Raw genomic sequence first — 23,711 nt, 5'->3', positions numbered from 1 at the left:
AGCAGCCTGGCCAACCTGGTGAAACCCTGTCTCTACAAAAAATACAAAAATTAGCCAGGTGTGGTGGCGGGTGCCTATAATCACAGCTACTTGGGAGGCTGAGACAGGAGAATTACTTAAACCCGGGAGGTGGAGGTTGCAGTGAGCCGAGACTGCGCCACTGTACTCCAGTCTGGGTGACAGAACGAGACTCTGTCTCAAAAAAAAAAGAAAGAAGAAAAGAAAACCATATCCTAGGGAGGGCAGAGCCACAAGATGAATGGAACCTGGACCCCCGATGATTGATTTCATAAAGCAGAGCCACTAGACAAACTTGGATTTTTAAAACCACTGCTATTTTAGGTAAACTAAGGCCTTAGTTCATAAATAACAGTCAGGGATAAAACCCTAGTCCAGCCTAGTTTTGCATATTGCAAATTCCAGGAGTAGTAAGGATCTCAAACACTACACTTTAGACGCTTTTAAAAATTTCTCGGCCAGGTGCAGTGGCTCAAGCCTGTAATCCCAGCACTTTGGGAGGCCGAGATGGGCAGATCACGAGGTCAGGAGATCGAGACCACCCGGCTAACACGGTGAAATCCCGTCTCTACTAAAAAATACAAAAAACTAGCCGGGCGAGGTGGCGGGTGCCTGTAGTCCTAGCTACTCGGGAGGCTGAGGCAGGAGAATGGCGTGAACCCGGGAGGCGGAGCTTGCAGTGAGCTGAGATTCGGCCACTGCACTCCAGCCTGGGCGACAGAGCGAGACTCCGTCTCAAAAAAAAAAAAAAAAAAAAAAAAAAATTTCTCTAAAGCCAGGTGCGGTGGCTCACACCTGCAATCCCAGCACTTTGGGAGGCCAAGGTGGGTGGATCTCTTGAGGTCAGGAGTTCGAGACCAGCCTGGCCAACATGGTGAAAACCCGTCTCTGCTAAAAATACAAAAATTAGCTGGGTGTGGTGGCGTATCCCTGTAATGCCAGCTACTAGGGAGGCTGAGGCACGAGAATCACTTGAACCTGGGAGGTGGAGGTTACAGTGAGCTGAGATCACACCACCACACTTCAGCCTGAGCGACAGAGTGAGACTCTGTCTCAACAACAAAAACAAAAAAAAAATTCTCTTAAAAGTGAAAACTGGGCAGGGTACAGTGGCTCACATCTGTAATCCCAGCACTTTGGGAGGCGGAGGAGGGCAGATCACCTGAGGTTGGAAGTTCAAGACCAGCCTGATCAACATGGAGAAATCCCATCTCTAATAAAAACACAAAACTAGCCGGGCATGGTGGCACATGCCTATAATCCCAGCTACTAAGGAGGCTGAGGCAGGAGAATCGTTTGAACCTGGGAGGCGGAGGCTGCAGTGAGCCAAGACAACGCCATTGTGCTCCAGCCTGGGCAACAAGAGCAAAACTCCGTCTCAAAAAAAAAAAGTGGAAACTGATCACTCTGATTTTCAGGTCTTGATCGTATTAGCCAAACTTGTATCTCCATATGTAAAACAGAAATGACAATGGTACCTACCTCACAGGTTTTCAGTGCACTAGGCATAATGTCCAGCCAGAGTTCAAGTTAACTTACCTTTTTCATGTGCTCTTGAGAGAAGACAGTTGCTACATATATTGCATAAAAGCATGCCCCTAAAACAGCCAGAACAATACAGTTCAAAAACAGTCTCAAAGAGTAAATGCGTATTGTTTCTTCTGAGGTCCTTTCTGCTATTTTCTGCCGTATTCTTTCTTCCTCCAGATCTGCCTGAAGATAAAAGAAAATTCATTTGTGAGCAGTGGGATGAAGAGATACTCAGGGATAGAAACTGATTCGTCACTCTCTCCCCACCCATCTTTAAGAGTTCTAGCCAGGCGTGGTGGCTCACTCCTGTAACCCTAGCACTGTGGGAGGCCAAGGTAGGAGGATCACTTGAGCCCAGGAGTTCAAGACCAACCCTGGCAACATAGGGAGACTCCATCTCTACAAGAAAGCCCAGAAGATTTAGCTGGGTGTGGTGATGAATGCCTGTAGTCCCTGCTACTCGGGACGCTGATGTGGAAGATTGCTTGAGCCTGGGAGTTCAAGTCTACAGTGATGTATGATCATGTCACTATACTCCAGCCTGGGTGACAGAGTGAAATGCTATCTCAGGAAAAAACAAAAACAAAAAACAACAACAACAACAACAACAAAAACTTCTTTTAAATATTCATCTCCCACAAGATACCATCCTAGACTTAGCCTAACTACTTTTTTTCTTTTTTTTTGAGATGGAGTCTCGCTCTGTTGCCAGGCTGGAGTACAGTGGTCCAATCTCAGCTCACTGCAACCTCTGACTCCCTGGTTCAAGTCATTCTCCTGCCTCAGCCTCCCGAGTAGCTAGGATTACAGGCATGCACCACCATGCCCAGCTAATTTTTGTAATTTTAGTAGAGACAGGGTTTCACCATATTGGCCAGGATGGTCTCAATCTCCTGACCTTGACCTGCCTCAGCCTCCCAAAGTGCTGTATTACAGGCATGAAGCTCTGCGCCTGGCCTAGCCCAACTATTTTTTATGTCTACTAAAGGCTTAAGTAAAGGTAGAACCTATTTAAGACTGCAATTGGGCTTTGCAATAAATGTGAAAACAGAACTATAAACTATCATGATATTACTTAAATATAGTATGTGTCATTTCTTCAAACAGCATACAGGTGAGGTGTTGTTATTTTTTCTTTTACACAATCTAGTAGTCTCTGCTTTTATTAGGAGAATTTAATCTGTTTGTATTTAGTGTAAGAAATAATAGATTTGATTTGATTCCTTCCATTTTATTATGCTTTTGATTTATTTGCTTTGATGGGTTTATTAACATGCTAGTCTTTACTCCTTTCTCTCGTTATTCATTTGGAAACTCTTGTGTACTTTTTTTTTTTTGAGACAGAGTCTTGCTGTGTCACCTAGGCTGGAATGCAGTGGTGCAATCTCGGCTCACTGCAATCTCCACCTCCCGGGTTCAAGCAATTCTCCTGCCTCAGACTCCCGAGTAGCTGAGACTACAGGCATGTGCCACCATGCCTGGCTAATTTTTTGTATTTTTAGTAGAGATGGGGTTTCACCATGTTAGCCAGGATGGTCTCGATCTCCTGACCTCGTGATCTGCCTGCCTCAGCCCCCCAAAGTGCTGGGATTACAGGCATGAACCACCGCGCCCGGTCTGTACTTTTTCATATACTCTCCATCCCACACTATGGTCATAACATTCCCTCCTTACTCCCATTTCTCCTGGTATAAGCAGTGTTTATGACAGGTCCTCCTCACGTGGAAAAATAACAGTGTAAAGTAGTAGGGTCTGGGGAAAGACATCACCTCCTTCCAGCCACTGCGTCCCCACCCCACTTCCCAGTTCCAGTTCACCAGAGCTCCTATTCAGGTCTAAGGTAATCAACCCTAGTAACGTGTTTGCTGTGAAAAGTTCTTGAAAGCTATAGAGGGGTAACTTGCTAAGCACCAGGGACAACCTGTCCCCCACCCCTGATTCTCTGAAAGCTGAAAACTCAGGCTCCAAAGGCAGGACCTTGCTGGTGAGGACCCCACCACGGGAAAACCCAGGAGCACTCACTCGGAGCTCATACCGCAAGCTGCTGTGCTTCAGATCCGCCATGCTGCGGTTAGTGATGCAGAAGTCCCAGCCGGCGAAGATCTTGTTGCAGTAACTCTGAAAGTGCTCCTCACTCCGAATCAGGTTGATTTTGAATCCTTCCACCGACCTGACCCCAAAACACAATCATCCTTCTTATAGAAACAACAGCAAAAGAGAGTCCCCTGAACTGGCTGTGTCTGAAACTTAAAAAGTGAGACATAGCTGCATTTTCAGCCCATTGCGACATGGTCAAGTTTGGGGCCATTCTTTTTTTTTTTTTTTTTTTTTTTTTTTGAGACGGAGCCTCGCTCTGTCGCCCAGGCTGGAGTGCAGTGGCCGGATCTCAGCTCACTGCAAGCTCCGCCTCCCGGGTTTACGCCGTTCTCCTGCCTCAGCCTCCCGAGTAGCTGGGACTACAGGCGCCCGCCACCTCGCCCGGCTAGTTTTTTGTATTTTTTAGTAGAGACGGGGTTTCACCGTGTTAGCCGGGATCGTTTCTCGATCTCCTGGCCTCGTGATCCGCCCGTCTCGGCCTCCCAAAGTGCTGGGATTACAGGCTTGAGCCACCGCGCCCGGCCCAAGTTTGGGGCCGTTCTAAATATATGTGGCAGCTGACAAGGTATCTCATTGTTGATCCTTTCCTTTACCCATCTAATTGCTTCAAACACAGCTAGAATAAAATCCATACTTTTTTACCCAACTTTTATTTTAGATTCAGGAGTACATGTGCAGGTTTGTAACCTTGGTAATACTGCATGATGCTAAGATTTGGGGTAGAAATGATCCCGTCGTCCAGGTACTGAGCATAACATCCAACAGTTCTTCAATCCCTGCCTCCCTCTCTCCCTCTCCACTCTAGGAGTCCTCAGTTTGTTTTGCTGCCATCTTTATGTCCATAAGTACCCCATGTTTAGCTTCTACTAATAAGTGAGAAAATGCGGTATTTGGTTTTCTGTTCCTGCATTAATTTGCTTTGGATAATGGCCTCTAGCTGCAACCATGTTGCTGCAAAGGACATTATTTCATTGTTTTTTATGGCTGTGTAGTATTCCATGGTGTTTATGTACCACATTTTCTTTATCCAGTCCTCCACTGATGGGCACCTTGGTGGATTCCATTTCTTTGCTATCGCGAATAGCACTGTGATGAATATACGAGTGCACATGTCTTTTTGGTAGGGCGATTCATTTTCTTTTAAAATCCAAACTCCTTAATACAGCTGAGAGATCCCTATGTGATCCAGCTGTGCCATCGCCTCTCCTCCCATGTAACTATACTTGCTTTCTCTCTTTTCTATAAATACACAAATTCCTGTTCCTGCCTCTGGGAAATTCCCACTACTATCTCCAGGGATGGTGCTCCTCTCACCCTCCCTATGGCTGGTCTCCTTCCCATCCTTCAGGTTTGGGTTCAAATAACCCCTTTGTAATCCCTCATCTCCCCATCTAAGGCTGTAACCCCCACTTCAAGCCAGTCCTTTTTATGTATTTATTTATTTACTTATTTTTGAGATGGAGTTCTTACTCTGTCACCCGGGCTGGAGTGCAGTGGCGCAGTCTCGGCTCACTGCAACCTCCGCCTCACAGGTTCAAGAGATTCTCCTGCCTGAGCATTCCGAGTAGTTGGGATTATAGGCGCCTGTCACCGCGCCCAGCTAATTGTCTGTATTTTTAGTAGAGACAGGGTTTCAACAGGTTAGCCAGGCTGGTCGCGATCTCCTGACCTCAGGTGATCCGCCTGCCTCGGCCTCCCAAAGTGCTGGGCTTACAGGCATGAGCCACCACGCCCAGCCCAGTCCCTTTTATTTAATTCACAGCAGTGATACTAACCTGCAATTATCTTATTCATCTGTTTACTGCTTGTAACTCCTTACTCTAACTAAATTTTAAATTCTTTGAGAGCAGGTCCCCTGGCTATCTTGCCACCTTTCTATCCATAATGCATGGACTATATACTTTGGTTAACATGCAACTGATGGATAAAGCAATGAATAAATGACTTAAATAGTATATTAACTATTTAGTGAGCACCTGTTTAGGTCATATACAATTGTTGTGTATTTTTATTCATTCAAATGCTTTCATGGGAAAAATACGCCTGGCACTGGATATAAAACACCAGATGCCATACACAGTCCTCTGTAGATGAAACAGGTTATTTTTAGGATTTGCCAGTGAGGCATAAAGACAATAGAAATGGAAGGAATTGTTATGATCAGTCATTCTGCCAAAGGATTACAGCAAAGAATTTATGTCAGAACCACATGGAGTACTTTCCCCAAATCCAGTTCCCAAATGGTTTCTTACCTGAGATTTTCAATTCAGTAAGTCTCATGCGGGCTCCAGAAATACACCATGTTATAAAGCTTACGGTGACCCATCCCAGTTGCAAGCCTCTGATTTAGACCAGACCTACATTTTATTTTTTATTTTTTGAGATGGGAGTCTCACTCTGTCACCCAGGGTGGAGTGCAGTGGTCTGATCATGGCTCTCAGCAGCCTGAACCTCCCCAAGTTCAGGTGATCCTCCCACCTCAGCCTCCCACATAGCTCAAACTACAAGCACGCACTACCACACCTAGCTATTATTTGTATTTTTTGTAGAAATAGGGTTTTGCCATGTTGCCCAGAGTTGGTCTTGAACTCCTGGGCTCAAGCGATCCACCCACCTTGTACTCCCAAAGTGCTAGGATTACAGGTGTGAGCCACCATGCCTGACCCAGACCTACATTTTACAGATGAGAAAACTAAGATCCAGAGGAAGGAAAATTATTTCCCTATATCCAGAGAGTTAGGTGGCAGAACTGGTGTTACTTTGATGATGATGATGATGATGATGATGATAATAATAATTTTAATTCAATAAATGTCTATAAGGTGCTAGGCACAGTGCTAAGGTGTTCATTCGCCTGCCTAGTTTATGTTAATCCTCCCAACAACCCTTCCAGGTATGCACATTTCACAGATGAAGAAAATGAGGCTCAAAGAGGTGAACTGACATTCTAGTCATGGTCTCTGGCCTACAAAGTCCATACTCTTTGTCACTCTGTGGCACATCCACTTCCTGGGCCATAGCAGGCCTTTCTCCCATTACATCACACCCAGCCCTCCCTCCATGGCCTTCCCCAGAAAGCAATCAAGGCCTTGAGCTTGAACAAGATTCATAGTTAGATTCGCTGTACAACTAACAAATCTTATTCATTCGGCCCGGCGCGGTGGCTCACGCCTGTAATCCCAGCACTTTGGGAGGTCGAGGTGGGTGGATCACGAGGTCAGGAGTTCGAGACCAGCCTGGCCAACATGGTGAAACCCCATCTTTACTAAAAATGCAAAAATTAGTCAGTCGTGGTGGAGAGCGTCTGTAATCTCAGCTACTTGGGAGGCTGAGGCAGAAGAATTGCTTGAACCCGGAAGGCAGAGGTTGCAGTGAGCCAGGATCAGGACACTGCACTCCAGCCTAGGTGACAGAGCAAGACTCCATCTTGAAAAACAAAAACAAAAACAAAAAACCTTATTCATTCTTCAGGGACCCTTCCAAGGCTTTGGAAGACTCTAGCAATGTGTTCCTATGGTCTTATTTGTTGTTTTATTTATCATTTACAAAACATATTTTCATACTCTTTGTCTTAAAGATGGCGCTTCCAAATTGTCTCGCCTGTAGGTCCATAAAACTTGGATCTCCCCTGGAACAATCACGGAACCCCAATCAACCAATGTTTACCAAGCATCTCTTTGCCCCTCAAAAGCAGCCTCAGGCTTCTGCTCATTTGTACATAGTACATTTGGGTGGGGGATGGACGCTCACTAGTTCACGTTCATCTCATAGATTCTGACTCAGTATACAAGTGCCAGGTTGGGCAATGGGGTTTTCCTTGCAGTGGTGAATCCTGGTCCTTATGGAGGGCCAAATCCATCCGCAGCACCCTGGTCTGTTCTGCACCTGTGATAAGGGGCTTCGCAGCTCCACGGCTTACAACACTGTGTATGCTCTCACAGGGACAATCAAGTGGGCAATAAAGAGGTCCATCCATGATACTGTCTGCGAAGAAACTCCCCTGGGGCAGAGATGGCAAGTTGTCCATCAAAAATTTGTGGTTCACCTTCTATAGTACAGTATCACTGCTGGGTAATGGCTGCCCAGCCAGGAACAATGTTTCCCGGCCTCCCTTGCTAAGCTGTAGCCAATGGGATGTGAGTGATGGACACCACTTCCAGGTCTGGCCTATAAATACCCTCTGCATGGTTCTCCTCCATGCCTTTTCCTTTCCCATTCCTCCGTGGGACCTTCGAAACCACATGCTGAAGATGGCTGAACTTTGGTCAACTTTAGTCCTAGAATACTATAAGAAGAATTCTACCACACTAACCTGTGCCCCTACCCAGAACTGTCATGTAAAAGAGAAATACAGGTTTTGTTTTTGTTTCATTTGTTTGTTTGTTTTTGAGAGTCTTGCTCTGTCGCCCAGGCTGGAGTGCAGTGGCAAGATCTTGGCTCACTGCAGCCTCACCTCCCAGGTTCAAGTGATTCTCGTGTCTCCACCTCCCAAGTAGCTGGGACTACAGGTGTGTGCCACCATGCCCAGCTAATAAAAAAGAAATAAAATTTCTATTGTGTTTGGGTCCTTGTACCTTTTGTACCGGTTGTTTGTTAAGGGAATTAATACTCTTCTCTTCTCTTGGGAATTGCTCTCTCTCCCTAAAGCACTTGTCTCCCACAGGAAAAGCCATATTGTCATAGTACCCTAGCCCCTGGCCACAGCTGAAGGAGTGCAGTGCTGAGCACTTGAACCTCCAGGGGCTCATAGTAGACATGCTGCTCCCCATGGCCACGGTGGAAGGGTCAGGGCTGGAAACCTGAATGAAGCAGAAACAACAAGTTTCTTCTAAGGATTTCTGCACCTGTGACCCAGGAGGTCAAGGCTGATGCAAACTATAAGATGCCCTATTTCCCACCACTTAAGAAAGCCACCACTACACCAAAGAATTGAAGACGAGGGATTCTTGCTTTTGATGTTGTTCCTAAGCCATGGCTCCATCTTTGTCCTTCCTGTAATTTGAGTTTCCTCCCTTCCTTGGATCTGTGAGCCACTCAATAACCATCAGAGTTAGGTTTCTGCTACTTACAACCCAGTAGACACCTTGTTAACATACACACCAAAGCAAAGGAAAGGGTGTGTGTGCAGTGGGGTGGGATTGCCAGATGTGTTCAGTAGTGATTGAGTGGAGAACCCCACGCCAGGCACCGTGGCTTACACCTGTAATCCCAGAATTTTGGGAGGCCAGGGTAGGCGGATCACCTGAGGTCAGGAGTTCGAGACCAGACTGGCCAACATAGTGAAACGCTACCAAAAATACAAAAATTAGCTAGGCATGGTGGCACGTTCCTATAGTACTAGCTACCCAGGAGGTTGAGGCATGAGAATTGAAACCAGGAGGTGGAGGTTGCAGTGAGCCAAGATTGCACCACTGCACTCCAGTCTGGGTGACAGAGAAAGACTCTGGGAAAAAAAAAAAGAATCTCAGTCTGCTACTCCATCCCAAATCCTGACTTCTATTTCTCCCAGGTCTCTTCAGCTGCCAATGTACTCACAAACCCTTCCCCACAAAACCCATTACTGGACTCCGCTCATCCTTTAGGCAGTGGCCCCCAGGGCTCCCGTATCTCCAACAGCCTCCAGTCATCAAGGGTAATTCAGAGAGAATGCAAGGACAGACTTTACCTTTTCACTATCCAAAGAAGGCTCAGGGCCAGGTAGGCGATTGTGCTTATCAAATACGCCAGGGGCAGATCATAGGTGAAGTTCTGAAATTTCACCCCATCAATGGTGTAATGTCCGTAAAAGAGGCTAGTCTCCTCCAGGAAACCCTGAAACGAAGCCAAGAGCACGAGGTTAGACTGGTCAGCTCACTGTGGGGCAATCAGAAGAGTAGTCCCTGCCTCAAGGAACACAAGTTCCAGTGTCCCCTTTCCTCTCCGTATCCCCAGAGACTGGAACAGCCCCGGAGGCACAGGGAGTACTCAGTGTTTGGGAAATAAAGCACTGATAAAATCCTGGCATTAAAAATGCACAGGTGGGCCAGGCAAGGTGGCTCACACCTGTAATCCCAGCCCTTTGGGAGGCCAAGACGGGCAGATCACCTGAGGTCAGGAGTTCGAGACCAGCCTGGCCAACATGGCGAAACCCCCGTCTCTACTAAAAATGCAAAAAAAATTAGCCGGGCTTGGTGTTGCGCACCTGTAATCCTAGCTACTCGGGAGGCTGAGGCAGGAGAATCACTTGAACTTAGGAGGCAGAGGTTGCAGGGAGCTGAGATCACACCACTGCACTCCAGCCTGGGTGACAGAGTGAGATCCATCTCAAAAAAAAAAAAAAAAAAAAAATGCACAGATGGCCAGGCATGGTAGCTCACACCTGTAATCCCAGAACCTTGGAAGGCTGAGGCAGGAGGATTACTTGAGCCCAGGAGTTTGAGACAAGCCTGGACAACATAGAGAGACCGCTATCTCTACAAAAATTGTTTTTTAAAATTAGCTAGGCATAGAGGTGCATGGCTATGGTCCCAACTGCTTGGGAGGCTGGAGTAAGCCGTGATTGTGCTACTGCACTGGATAACAGAGCAAGAGCTTGTCTCTGAAAGAAAAAAAGCACATATAACAAGCCAAAACTGAAATTAACAATAAAATTCCATGTGCCATAGCATCAAAAAGAATAAAACATTAGGACTAAATTTAACTAAAGAAGTGCAAATCTTGGCCAGGCACGGTGGCTCATGCCTGTAATCCCAGAACCTTGGTAGGCGAAGGCAGGTGGATCACAAGGTCAGGAGTTCGAGACCAGCCTGGCCAACATAGTGAAACCCCGTCCCCCACTAAAAATACAAAAATTAGCCGGGCATGGTGGCACGTGCCTGTAGTCCCAGCTACTTGGGAGGCTGAGGCAGGAGAATCACTTGAACCTGGGAGGTGGAGGTTGTGGTGAGCCGAGATCACGCCACTGCATTTCAGCCTGGGCAAGAGGGCGAGACTCTGTCTCAAAAACAAAATAATAATAATTAAAGAAGCCATAAAGAAACAGAAAACATCCCATGTTTATGGATCAGAAGATCTATGGCCAAATTCCTCACATTGATTTACCGATTCAACATTATCCTTCTTAGCAGCCTAGCTGGCTTCCTTACAGAAACTGACAAGCTGATCCTAAAATTCATATGGAATTGCAACGTACCCAGAAGAGCCAAAACAGCTTTGAAGAAGAAGAACAGTAAGGCCTGGTGGCTCAGAAAACTCTCTGACTTCTTCTCCTTCTTTTTTTAAAATAAAAAAGTAGAGATATGGTCTCGCCATGTTGCCCAGGCTGGTCTCCAACTCCTGGGCTCAAACGGTCCTCCAGCCTCAGCCTCCCAAAGTCCTGGGATTACAGGTTTTGAGCCACTGCACCCTGCTGACTGACTTCTTATGGTAGGAATGACTGAACGCCTCAAATACCTCCTTGGATGGCAGGAAAACTCCAGGAGAGTGAAGGAGAGAACAGATATAGCAGACACATTGTAGGTAGGTAGTACATAGTGGTTGCCTACGGCATTGTTTACAAAGGAAGGAAATGAGAGGAAAACTGAATGTCCATACAGGGATCGGGCTAGATCACTAAAAATCCATATGATGAAATATCAAGCAAGACCACGTAAGTGCACAGAGAAAGGTCAACAGTCAAGTAGGCTGTAAACCATGGGGTTAAATGTTCGGTGACCTCCGGGGAGGGATATTTTCACTTTTTTACTCTATAAATTCTGTATTTTTCGTGACAACCGTGCATTCTGTGTGTGTGTGTGTGTGTGTGTGTGTGTGTGTGTGTGTGTGCTTGTGTTCTTAAATTTATTGAAGCTGAGCATATTTACGTTATACAATTGTGCATATCTGTATTTTAAAATTATACAAGACAACCGTGCATTCTTATATTATTTGGGTAACGAAGTCATTTGTTAACTGGAAAAGAAAAAGTAGAAGCAGAAGACTCCATTCTCCTTTCAACTCTCCCAAAGGCCATAAAAACGTGTCCAACCAGAAGAAACCTGTGTGTGCTGCCAAGGGCTGATATCAGGGTTATCACCAACCTCTCCCTCAAGACAATGTAACGATTACAGGGCAAAGGTCTGCTGGGCCTGGAAAATGTTTTCTGATTTGATCATGAGCTTGGTTCAATTGTTTTCAAGAAAAATGAGCCCCTGTTTGAGCTCTCTGGCCCTCTTTCACTTGTGCCTATTTACATTCAGATTATGAACAATCACATTACATTAAAATTCAGTTTCCCAGCCACACTAGACATATTTCAAGTGCTCAAGAGTTAGTGGTCCTGGGCCCGGCACAGTGGCTCATACCTGTAATCTCAGCACTTTCGGAGGCTGAGGCAGGCAGATCACTTGAGGTCACGGGTTCGAGACCTGCCTGGCCAACATGATGAAACCCCGTCTCTACTAAAAACAAAATTTAACCAGGCGTCATTGCACACCCGTGTATTCCCAGCTACTGGGGAGGCTGAGGCATGAGAATTGCGGAGGCGGAGGCGGAGGTTGCAGTGAGCCAAGATTGCACCACTGCACTTCAGCCTGAGTGACAGAGTGAGACTGTCTAAAACAAAAAACAAAAAGCCAGGCGCAGTGGCTCACACCTGTAATCCCAGCACTTTCAGAGGCCAAGGTGGGCAGATCACTTGAGGTCACGGGTTCGAGACCAGCCTGGCCAACATGGTAAAATCCCATCTCTACTAAAAATAGAAAAAGTAGCTGGGTGTGGTGGCGGGCGCCTGTAACCCCAGCTACTTGGGAGGCTGAGGCAGGAGAATCACTTGAACCCAGCGGCCAGAGGTGTCAGTGGGCCGAGATCGCGCCAATGTACTCCAGCCTGGGCGACAGAGCGAGACTCTGTCTCAAAAAAACAAAACAAAAAAGAGTTAGTGGTTCCATTGTTACACAGCACAGGTCCACATTCTCCAGATCATTGCAGAAAGTTCTCTTTCAGACAGGTCATTATCACGCTTACTTTATTGAACGTCTATAATCAAGCGCAGCTAACTCTCCTATAAAATTTTTCCTATCAGGAAGAAGGTTACAGTATGCGAAGAAACTTTTTTTCTTTTTTTTCCACAAACAGAAACTTTTCTTGTGGGATGTAATCTAAAGAAATGGGGTTAACAGCAGCTCTGGGATTTGATCCTAACTTTGCTTTCAAAGGCAGTGTGACCTTGGGTAGGTCACTGAATTTCTTTTCTCATTTGCACAAGTCAACATTTGCATGGCTTTTATCTTCTAATTTGCATAGTGGACATTTGCACAGTTTCTGTTTTCTCATCTGCATAGTAGACTTTTTTATTTTATTTTATTTTATTTTTTTGAGACAGAGTCTTTCTGTCACCCAGCTTGGAGTGTAGTGGTGCAATTTTGGATCACTGCAACCTACGTTTCCCAGGTTCAAGAGATTCTTGTGCCTCAGCCTCCCAAGTAGCTGGGATTACAGGTGCACACCACCACGCCAGGCTAATCTTTTTTTTTTTTTTTTTGAGACGGAGTTTCGCTCTTATTGTCCAGGCTGGAATGCAATGGCTCAATCTCGGCTCACTGCAACCTCCGCCTCCCGGGTTCAAGCAATTCTCCTGCCTCAGCCTCCCGAGGAGCTGGGATTACAGGCACCAGCCACCACACCCAGCTAATTTTTTTGTATTTTTAGTAGAGATGGGGTTCCCCATGTTGGCCAGGCTGGTCTCAAGCTCCTGTCCTCAGGTGATCTGCCCACCTCGGCCTCCAAAAGCACTGGGATTACGGGCGTGAGCCACCGTGCCCAGCCATGTACTTTTTTTTTTTTTTTTAAACTTTTTTTGCATAGTAGACTTTTGAACAGCCATCCAACAATTCCTCTGAGTTGTTTTTAGGAAAACATGAAATCAGAGATGTAAAAGGATTTTTTCAAAATCAGGCGGGGTGTAGTGGCTCACACCTGTAATCCCAGCACTTTGGGAAGCCAAGACAGGTGGATTGCTTGAGCTCAGGAGTTCGAGACCAGCCTAGGCAACATGGCAAAACCCTGTCTCTACAAAAATACACACACGCACGCACAAATTAGCTGGGCATGGTGGTATGCACCTGTAGTCCCAGCTACTCAGGAGGCTTGAGGTGGGAGGATGGCTTGAGCCTAGAAGCAGAGTTTGCAATGAGCCAAAATCATGCCACTGCATTCTCTGATCAACAGAGCCATACCTTGTCTCAAAAAGAAAAAAAAAAAAAAAAAAGGTAGGGGTGCTTTTTCAAAATCAAACACAGTGGACAAATTCAAGGCTTTCTACCAATTTATTCAGAAAAGTGGAAGCTCGGTGGTATGGCATTTTTGTTTGTTTGTTTTGTTTTTGTTTTGTTTTGAGACGAACTCTCCCTCTTGTTGCCCAGGCTGGATCGTGCAGTTGTGTGATAGCTCACTGCAGTTTCCACCTCCCGGATTCAAGCAATTCTCCTGCCTCAGCCTCCTGAGTAGCTGGGATTACAGGCGCCCCCCACCGTGCCCAGCTAATTTTTCTATTTTTAGTAGAGATGGGGTTTCACCATGTTGGCCAGGCTGGTCTTGAACTCCTGACCTCAGGTGATCTGCCTGCCTTGGCCTCTCTGAAGTGCTGGGGTTACCGGCATGAGCCATCGCGCTCAGCCGGTAAGGTATTTTCATATCAGTAATTTTCAGAAAGTATTTCTGAAAAAATAAAAGTACTTATTTGTATTTCTCAAACACCTAGAGCAGTGGTTCTGAACTGGGAGTAATTTTGTCTGCTAGGGAACATTTGGCAATCTCTGGAAACATTTTTGGTTGTCAGAGTCGGAAGAGGGCAGTGCTGCTGGCATCTAGTGGGTGGAGACCAGGGATACAGCTCAGCGGGCTACCATGCACCAGATAGGCCTACACAACACAGAGTTATCTAACCCACTGGGCACGGTGGCTCATGCCTGTTACCCCAGTACTTAAAATCTCATTGCTTTTATGGTAGCTCTATCTCCTGACCTTGTGATCCGCCCGCCTCGGCCTCCCAAAGTGCTGGGATTACAGGCTTGAGCCACCGCGCCCGGCCTATGGTAGCTCTAAAAGGTTTTTTTTTTGTCACCTTCTAAAAAAATGATTTTGGCCAGGCCCGGAGGCTCACACCTGTAACCCCAACACTTTGAGAGGCCGAGGCAGGAGCCTTCATCGAGGTCAGGAGCTTGAAACCAGCCTGGGCAACATAGTGAGACCCCACATCTCTAGAAAGAAAATTAAAAATTAGCCAAGTGTAGTGCATGCCTGTAGTCCTAGCTACTTGGGAAGATCATTTTAGCCCAGGAGTTTGAGATTACAGTGAGCTGTGATTGCACCACTATACTCTAACCTGGGGAACAGAGAATGATCCTATCTCCAAAAAAAAAAAAAAAAAAAGAATATCAATAGTGCCAAGTTTGAGAAACCCTGGTCTAAAGGGCAAAGATGGCTACTTTTCATAGCTGCAATCTTATTTGCTGAAAAAAGTGAAATTAAAAATGAAAAATCACAAAATATTTTTTTTAAGATGGGGTCTTGCTCTATTGCCCAGGCTTAAGTGCAGTGGTGCAGGCTGCAACCTCAACCTTCTGGGCTCAAGTGATTCCCCTACCTCAGCCTCCAGAGTAATTGGGACTACAGGTGCATGCCACCACGCCCAGCTAATTATGTTTATTTTGTGTAGAGATATGTTGCCCAGGCTGGTTTCAAACTCCTGGCCTCAAGCAATCCTCCTGCCTCGGCCTCTCAAAGTGTTGGGGTTACAGGTGTGAGCCACTGTGCCTGGCCAAAATCATTTTTTTAGAAGGCGATAATAAAAACCTTTTAGAACTCCCATAAAAGCCAAGAGATTAATTCCATTTTAGAGTTGGGGACTGGTGGTGGGGGATGGTAACCTGGGATTGACTTATAAGGGATTTCAGAGAATCTTCATATGCCCATGTACATGATATGCAGGTATGTGTGCATATCATCTGAAAGTGTGAGTTTGTACATCACACATGTCCCTGTGTGTAATTTCTGGAAAACAAGAGCCACATCTTTCATGCACCCAGTCTGGGGCTCCAAAATGTTCGGGTTTATCAGTGTCAGAGAAATTGTAAACATTCTATCTGGGTTCATTTTCACTGAAGCTTCCTTCTGTAGGGGAAGTCAGCATCTTGTTGCAGATCAACAGAAAGGTTGAAGGACTAGAGGCCGGGCATGGTGGCTCACGCCTGTAATCCCAGTACTTTGGGAGGCTGAGGAGAGTGGACCACCTGAGGTCAGGAGTTCCAGACCAGCCTGGCCAACATGGTGAAACCCCATCTCTACTAAAAACACAAATATTAGCTGAGCGTGGTGGCACACACCTGTAATCCAGCTACTCACAAGGCTGAGGCAGGAGAATCACTTGAACCCGGGAGGCAGAGGTTGCAGTGAGCCGAGATTGCACCACTGCACTCCAACCTGGGCGACAGAGCGAGACTCTGTCTCAAAAAAATAATAATAATAAATAAAAAGAAAGAACTAGAAAAAGGCCAATGGCTGAAAGTGACAAAGCATATTTCCTGACATTCTAGCAGTTGATGGTGAACGTCGTTCTTTCAGATGAGGTAACTGCAAATCCTGTTTCATTTACTGGTATATATGTCAACCAACACTTGTGTTTGGCTCTCACTGCAGAAATTCGGGAAACTGATCTTTAAATCAATCAATTTTTAGTAGATTGAGGAGCTAAACAAAGGATTATGTTAAATACTTACAGTGCCAGAAAGCAAGTCTATGATATAACTGTAAAAGTAAATGAGTCCAGAACTGCTTACTGGATAGACTGTACATTGTATATCTGTAAGAAACAAAAACCAGAATGTCAGTGGAAACAGTTTTACAGTCTCTATAACCTGCCTGTTTTTTTGTTTGCCTGGCTCATTTTTGTATTTTTAGTAGACATAGGATTTCGCCATGTTGGCCAGGCTGGTCTTGAACTCCTGACCTCAGGTGACCCGCCCACCTCAGCCTCCCAAAGTGCCAGGATTACAGGCGTGAGTCACCGCACCTGGCCATAGCCTACCTGTTTTTCACAATTTGTGTGTATAAGCATGTACAGTCATGCATGGCTTAACAAGGAGGATACAGTCTGATAAATATGTCCTTAGGCAATTTCGTCATGCGAACATCACGGAGTGTACTTACGTAAACCTAGATGAGATGGCCTGCTACACACCTAGGCTGTATGGTATGGCCTATTGTTCCTAGGTTACAAACCTGGACAGCATGTTACTGCACTGAATACTGTAGGTAATTGTGACGCAATGTTAGGTATTTGTGTATCTAAACACGTCTAAACAAAGAAAAACTACAGTAAAAATACAGTATTATAATCTTAGGGGACCACCATTGCATATGTGATCCATTGTTAACTGAAACATTGTCATAGGGTACATGACTGTATATGTATATTACATTTAGAAATGTCATATATATTTACATATTTGCACAGATATGTTTGTATATTTGTGATTTGCCATTTTCAGTCCAAACCCCAATGTGTCCAATACAGTAATATTTCTTTCTCCTTCTACTTCTAGTGTTTCCTTCACTATTCTCCCCAAACATCTGGCGATACGACTTTTTTATATATTTTGTATGTAAGTCCACATATAGAGCTTGTTTTTTGCTTGTATGTGTGACTATCAATGCTCCAGATAGAGGCTGCTCCAACAGCTTGGGCTCCAGAGTGAAGCTCACCAGCCCACAGTGGGCATGGACTGTGACTGAGAAATGAACTTTTGTGGTTATTTCTCACTCACAGTCTCAAATACCCACAAAGGTTTATTTCTCACTCACAGTCTCATACTGTTATGCTGTCATGCTTGCATGCTGTTATTCCATAGCAGCATGAGTGTTATGGGATCACTTGTTTCTGCAGCATAACCTAGACCATCCTGATTAATACAGTCGCCCAAGAATTAGAATAAGGTTCTTAGCAAAGCAAGCATTGTAGCAAGGTACACAGGGAAAACAAACACACTTCATAGTAAACCAGGCCTTAGACTCACCCGTGTCTTTGAAAGGAATGAGCACAAAGCTGCTGTTGGTGATCTTGTATTTCGTGAGTAAGATTGGGAGCAAAACCAGCATAAAGATGATCAGAAATATCACCAAATTCAGTAACACCAGGAATCTCAAGAAGGAGAAATAGGACTGAATCCCAGTGCCAAATTTCCCTGGAAAAAACAAACCCGGACATCACTGACCGGGGGTATTGACACACTACACATCATAGATTCAATTAGCCACAAAAGCTGAAGCTGGAGTAATCAGTAGCTGGAAAGAGGAAGAAGCATTTTAATTTTTTAAAAATTGTTAGCTTTAAGACTTGATCTTCCAGTATTTTAACTTTTCACCTGTAGATCTACAATCAATCTTGAATTAATCACTTGAGAATGGTATGAGGGAGGGCTCAGTATTTATCTTTTCTTATAGGAATCTCTGGTTGACTCAGCACCATTTATTGGCTGCTTTTTTTGGAAATAATCACCTGACCACATACGTATGAATCTGTTTCTGAACTCTATCTTGTTCCGTGGGTCTACATGTCTATCCTTACACCAATGCTAGACTGTCTTAATTATTGCAGATTTGTAAGACTTGATACATGGTATCTTTTTTTTTTTTTTTTTTTTTTTTGAGACAGTCTCACTCTGTCACCCAGGCTGGAGTGCAGTGGTGCAATCTCAGCTCACTGCAAGCTCTGCCTCCCGGGTTCATGCCATTCTCCTGCCTCAGCCTCCCGAGTAGCTGGGACTACAGGCGCCTGCCACCACACCTGGCTAATTTTTTGTATTTTTAGTGGAGATGGAGTTTCACCGTGTTAGCCAGGATGGTCTCGATCTCCTGACCTTGTGATCCGCCCACCTCAGCCTCCCAAAGTGCTGGGATTACAGGCGTGAGCCACCATGCCTGGCCCGCTGATACATGGTATCTTTCAGCTTTGTTACTCCTCAAGATTGTCTTAGACATCTTTGGTCTTTTGCATTTATATACAAATGTTAGAATTAGTGTTTTAATTTTCATGCACAGTCTGCTAAGATTCTGATTGGGATTACACAAAATATATAGGTCAATTTGAGGAGAAGTGACATATTTATAATATTAAGTCTTCTGATCCATGAACATGGTATATTTAGGTCTTCCTTAGTTTTTCTCAATACTTTATAGTTTTCTGTGCATAATTATTGCATACAGTTCTTTAGATATATTCCTAGATATCTGATTTTTCTTTTTTTTTTTTTTTTTTTTTGACACCGAGTCTCACTCTGTTGCCCAGGGTGGAGTGCAGTGGCATGATCTCAGCTCCCTGCAACCTCTGCCTCCCGGGTTCAAGGAATTCTTGCACCTCAGCCTTCCGAGTAGCTAGGACTATAGGCGTGAGCCACCACGCCCAGCTAATTTTTATGTTTTTAGTACAGATGGGGTTTCACCATGTTGGCCAAGCTGGTCTCGAACTCCTGATCTCAGGTGATCCACCTGCCTAAGTCTTCCAATGTGCTGGGATTATAGGCGTGAGCCACCACGCCAGGCCCTGACATTTTTGATACTATTGTAAACTGTATCATTTAAAAAAGTTCACTTTCTAAATGTTTGTTGTTGGTATATAGAAATACAATTCATTTTAAATAGAGACACTTTAAAATTAACCATAAACCTTGTTATATAACATTAATTTCAATAGTTGTCTTCTTAATTATCTACATGCATATAATTGTCATGTGCAAAAAAAAAAAAAAGGCATTTTATTTTTTACTTTCCAATTATTATCCTTCCCCCCGCCCATCCTGCTACATTGGCTAGAACTTCCAGGATGATTTTGAATAGAATCTGTGATAATCGGCACCTTTTTCTCATTTTCAATCTCAGGGAAAAAGGTTTTAATATTTCATCATTAAGTATGTTGTTTGCTGTATAATTTTTATAGGTTTTTAAAATAAAATTAAGAAAGGTCTTATCTATTTATTATTTGCTAAAAATGAGAACTGAAGTTTGTCAGTGCTTTTTCTGCATCTGTTGGGATGATCCTATAATTTTTTTCTTTTATTCTGTTTCGTGGTGGATTACATCGATTGATTTGCAAATAGAAAACCAACCTTCCGCTAGATAATGATTAAATTGCTGAGGATAGAAAGCATTCTGAAGAGCAAGGATGGCTTCTTGTTCTTGGTAGGAGCAAAGAACTCATTACTGGAGACCGAAGATATAAGATACCCACAGTTTTTTGCCACTCTCTAATACTTAGCAATCTGCCAGAGGCAAGAAATTTATTATCACACCTGCACTTCATGTCAGATGAGCACCTACCCAGCCAAGAAATCACAGGGGTAGAGTAATTGCAGAGAACATCAAAATCCCAGTTCCCAGGGAGAACCTACCCTCTACCACACAAGCCACTTTCTGAATGAAAATGTCCAGAAAGCCTACCACTTCGCAAGAGAGGAAGCTAGACATAGTGGCTAAAACCTTGGACTCTACATCTTGAATGCCTGGGTTCAAACCCCGGTTCTGCCTCACCCTGTCTGAGTGAACTTGGACAAGATCTCAAACTCTCTGAGCCATGCAAATGACAAGCACCTAAATGAAAGTTTCCCTTGAAGATTAACTGAGGTAACGAGTAAAGTGCTTAACACAATGCCTGGTTCACAGTAAATGCTCAATAAAAATTAGCTTTTATTATTTTGCTCCAAACATAATATTACACTTAAATCTCAAGAGAAAAAGTATGAGTGCATGGTTGAAGTTTTAAGTGAGCCATGAAGCCTTTTAGAAATATATTATATTCTCCAAATAAAACAACAATTAAAAGGTTGTTCATTGGATAGATTACCAATTGTATTTTATAGGTCTTAAAATAGTAATAATGGAGAAAATCATTTCCTTTATTTATCCTACTACATTCCTTACAAACCTCACGAAGTTTCCATTTTAGCAGTTTTGGGGAGATGTTTGAAAAATGTTTTGCTGTAAAATAGATAATCCTGGCCAGGCATGGTGGCTCACGCCTGTAATCCCAGCACTTTGGGAGGCCAAGGCAGGCAGATCATCTGAGGTCAGGAATTCAAGACCAGCCTGTCCAACATGGTGAAACCCTGTCTCTACTAAAAATACAAAAAGTAGCCGGCCTGGTGGCACCTGCCTGTAGTCTCAGCTACTTGGGAGGCTGAGGCAGGAGAGTCACTTGAACCTGGGAGGCGGAGGTTGCATTGAGCCAAGACCGCACCATTGCACTCCAGCCTGGGCAACAAGAGCGAAACTTCATCTCAAAAATAAAATAAAATAAAATAGATAATCCAAAAAAAGTTTAATGTTTCTAATTTTGTATTTTTTTTTTTTAATTTTCATTTCTATTTTTAGATTAAATAGAGACAGGATCTTACTATGTTACCCAGACTGGTCACAAACTCCTGAGCCCAAGTGATCCTCCTGCCTCAGCCTCCCAAAGTGCTAGGATTACAGCAGGCATGAGCCACTATGCCCGGCTAATTTTGTATTTTGGCACAACTTCCAATTTTTGCATACTTGCTATGGACCAAATTGTGTCCCCACCCCCAAATTCATACGGTGAAGCCCTAACCCCCAGTGTAATGTATTTGGAGATGGTCCTTTGGGAGGTGATTAGGTTTCAATGAGGTCTTGAGACTGGGCCCCCATGATGGGATTAGTGTCATTATAAAAAGAGACACCAGAGAGTTTCCACTCTTTCTCAGAGCACACTCAAAGCAAAGGCTACATGAACACAGCAACAAGGCCTGTTCAAGTCTCCAAAACTATGAGAAAAAAAATTTGTTTTTTAAGCCATCCAGTCTGCAGTATCTTGTTATGGCAGCCCAAGCCAACTAGCGACAACACTTTAATCCCAAATTCTCACCATCATAGGAAAGGAAGGGTTCACAGTATTTTCAGGGCCATGGGAACTCTTTGCAGTTTGGTAAGAGTGATGAACCTCGTCTCAGGATAATAAAGCTTTCTGTTTGTTTATTTATGTTTTTGTTTTGAGACAGGGTCTGGCTCTGTTGCCCAGGCTGGAGTACAATAGCACAATCATAGTTTACTGCAGCCTCAAACTCCTGGGCTCAGGCGATCCTCCTGCCTAAGCTACCCCAGAAGCTGGGACTATGGGTGTATAGCACCACATCCAGCTAATTTTTAAAACTTTTTTTTGGGCCGGGCGCGGTGGCTTATGCCTTTAATTCCAGCACTTTGGGAGGCTGAGGTGGGCGGATCACAAGGTCAAGACCATCCTGGCTAACACGGTGAAACTCCATCTCTACTAAAAATACAAAAAATTAGCCAGGCATGGTGGCGGGCGCCTGTAGTCCCAGCTACTTGGGAGGCTGAGGCAGGAGAATGGCGTAAACCCGGGGGGCAGAACCTGCAGTGAGCCGAGATCACGCCACTGCACTCCAGCCTGGGCGACAGAGTGAGGCTCTGTCTCAAAAAAAAAAAAAAAACTAACTAACAAACTTTTTGTTCTAGAGGCAAGGTCTTACTTTGTTACCCAGGCTGGTCTCAAACTCCTGGGCTCAGATGATCTTCCTGCCTCAGTCTCCCAAAATGCTAGGATTACAGGCATGAACCACGGCCTGGCTGGGATAATGTTTTTAATAATACGATAACTGTATGTCTGTTTTTATTTTATGCATTGAATTTAGAAGTATAACATTTTAAAAATAATATATTTATGCATAATATTTTAATGCATAAAATAATAGTCTACTAATATTAATATATTATAATTTAATATTATTTTAAAATAATAGTATTTATGCATTTAATTTAAATTAAATTATTAAATAATTTATTTTATTTTATTTTATTTTATTTTGAGACGGAGTCTCGCCCTGTCGCCCAGGCTGGAGTGCAGTGGCGCCATCTTGGATCACTGCAAGCTCCACCTTCCGGGTTCACGACATTCTCCGGCCTCAGCCTCCTGAGTAGCTGGGACTACAGGTGCCCACCACCATGCCCAGCTAATTTTTTGTATTTTTAGTAGACACGGGGTTTCACTGTGTTGGCCAGGATGGTCTCGATCTCCTGGCCTCGTGATCCATCCGCCTCAGCATCCCACAGTGTTGGGATTACAGGCGTGAGCCACTGCGCCTGGCCAATTTAATATTATTTTTAAATAATACTATTTTATGCATTTAATTTAAATGCATAAGATAAAAACAGATATACAGTTATCATCTTATTAAAAAAATATGTGTGATAGAATGACCTACGTGAGCATCAGTGAGCACCTTTACTGGCACTTCTTTTGAGACAGAGTCTCGCTCTGTCACCCAGGCTGGAGTGCAATAGTGTGGTCTTGGCTCACTGCAACATCCACCTCCTGGGTTCAAGTGATTCTCATGCCTCAGCCTCCCAAATAGCTGGGGTTACAGGCATGCACTACCATGCCCATCTGATTTTTTGTAGTTTTAGTAGAGATGGGATTTCACCATGTTGGCCAGGCTGGTCTTGAACTCCTGACCTCGTGATCCACCCATCTTGGCCTCCCAAAGGGTTGGGATTACAGGAGTGAGCCACTGTGCCTGGTCTTCACTAGCACATTAAATAACAAGATCTAGCGGCAAGTCTACTAATGACTGAAATTTCCAAGCAGTCATGGGCATTAGCGGTATTCCAAGATAAATACAACTGGAAGGGACAGGAAAATATCCACGATTTTTTCCTGACAAAGACACAGGTTCTGCTAAACCTTGCGGTGGTTTGTTGTTCACATTCATCATAGAAGGAAATGCTCAATTTCAGCTAGACGCTAGTGGAAACGAAGCTGTACTTGCTCCCCAGACCCAGAGACTTCTGCGGAGGAGCCTGCACAGAGGCCGGGGCGGGATACCTTCTATGCTGCGAATGTCCTCCCGCCACAGCTCCAGGTGGGTCGTCATCTCTCGAGCCTTCTCCAGGAACCTCTTCCAAGACTTGCTGCTGTACCGCTTCCACTGGTCCCACTCGGAGAGATACTTCATTTGTGTCTCCTGAATGTCCCTGCATGGAAAACATAAGCATCACAATCACAACAGCAGCAGCATCAAGAC

The 23,711-nt window shown here is 44.5% G+C and overlaps 1 protein-coding gene across 3 annotated transcripts in view; it reads right to left on the bottom strand.

Annotated features, from left to right (window-relative positions):
* Positions 1 to 23,711, bottom strand: part of TMC7 (transmembrane channel like 7) — a 70,725-nt gene that overhangs the window by 22,074 nt on the left and 24,940 nt on the right. For all 3 annotated transcript variants that reach the window (XM_074027815.1, XM_015442115.4, XM_045382899.3), the window contains 6 exons: positions 23,513 to 23,661; positions 17,676 to 17,843; positions 16,380 to 16,462; positions 9,311 to 9,456; positions 3,571 to 3,718; positions 1,558 to 1,731 (listed from right to left, as the gene is read on the bottom strand). In XM_074027815.1, coding sequence (XP_073883916.1) covers positions 1,558 to 1,731; positions 3,571 to 3,718; positions 9,311 to 9,456; positions 16,380 to 16,462; positions 17,676 to 17,843; positions 23,513 to 23,642 — 849 coding nt within the window. In that variant the 5' untranslated portion in view covers positions 23,643 to 23,661. The remainder of the gene's footprint in view (positions 1 to 1,557; positions 1,732 to 3,570; positions 3,719 to 9,310; positions 9,457 to 16,379; positions 16,463 to 17,675; positions 17,844 to 23,512; positions 23,662 to 23,711) is intronic.

Source organism: Macaca fascicularis, chromosome 20 (genome assembly GCF_037993035.2).
Source record: "Macaca fascicularis isolate 582-1 chromosome 20, T2T-MFA8v1.1".
NCBI lineage: Eukaryota > Metazoa > Chordata > Mammalia > Primates > Cercopithecidae > Macaca > Macaca fascicularis.
Note: the sequence above shows the minus strand (reverse complement) of the source record. Positions and strands in the feature narration are given on the sequence as shown.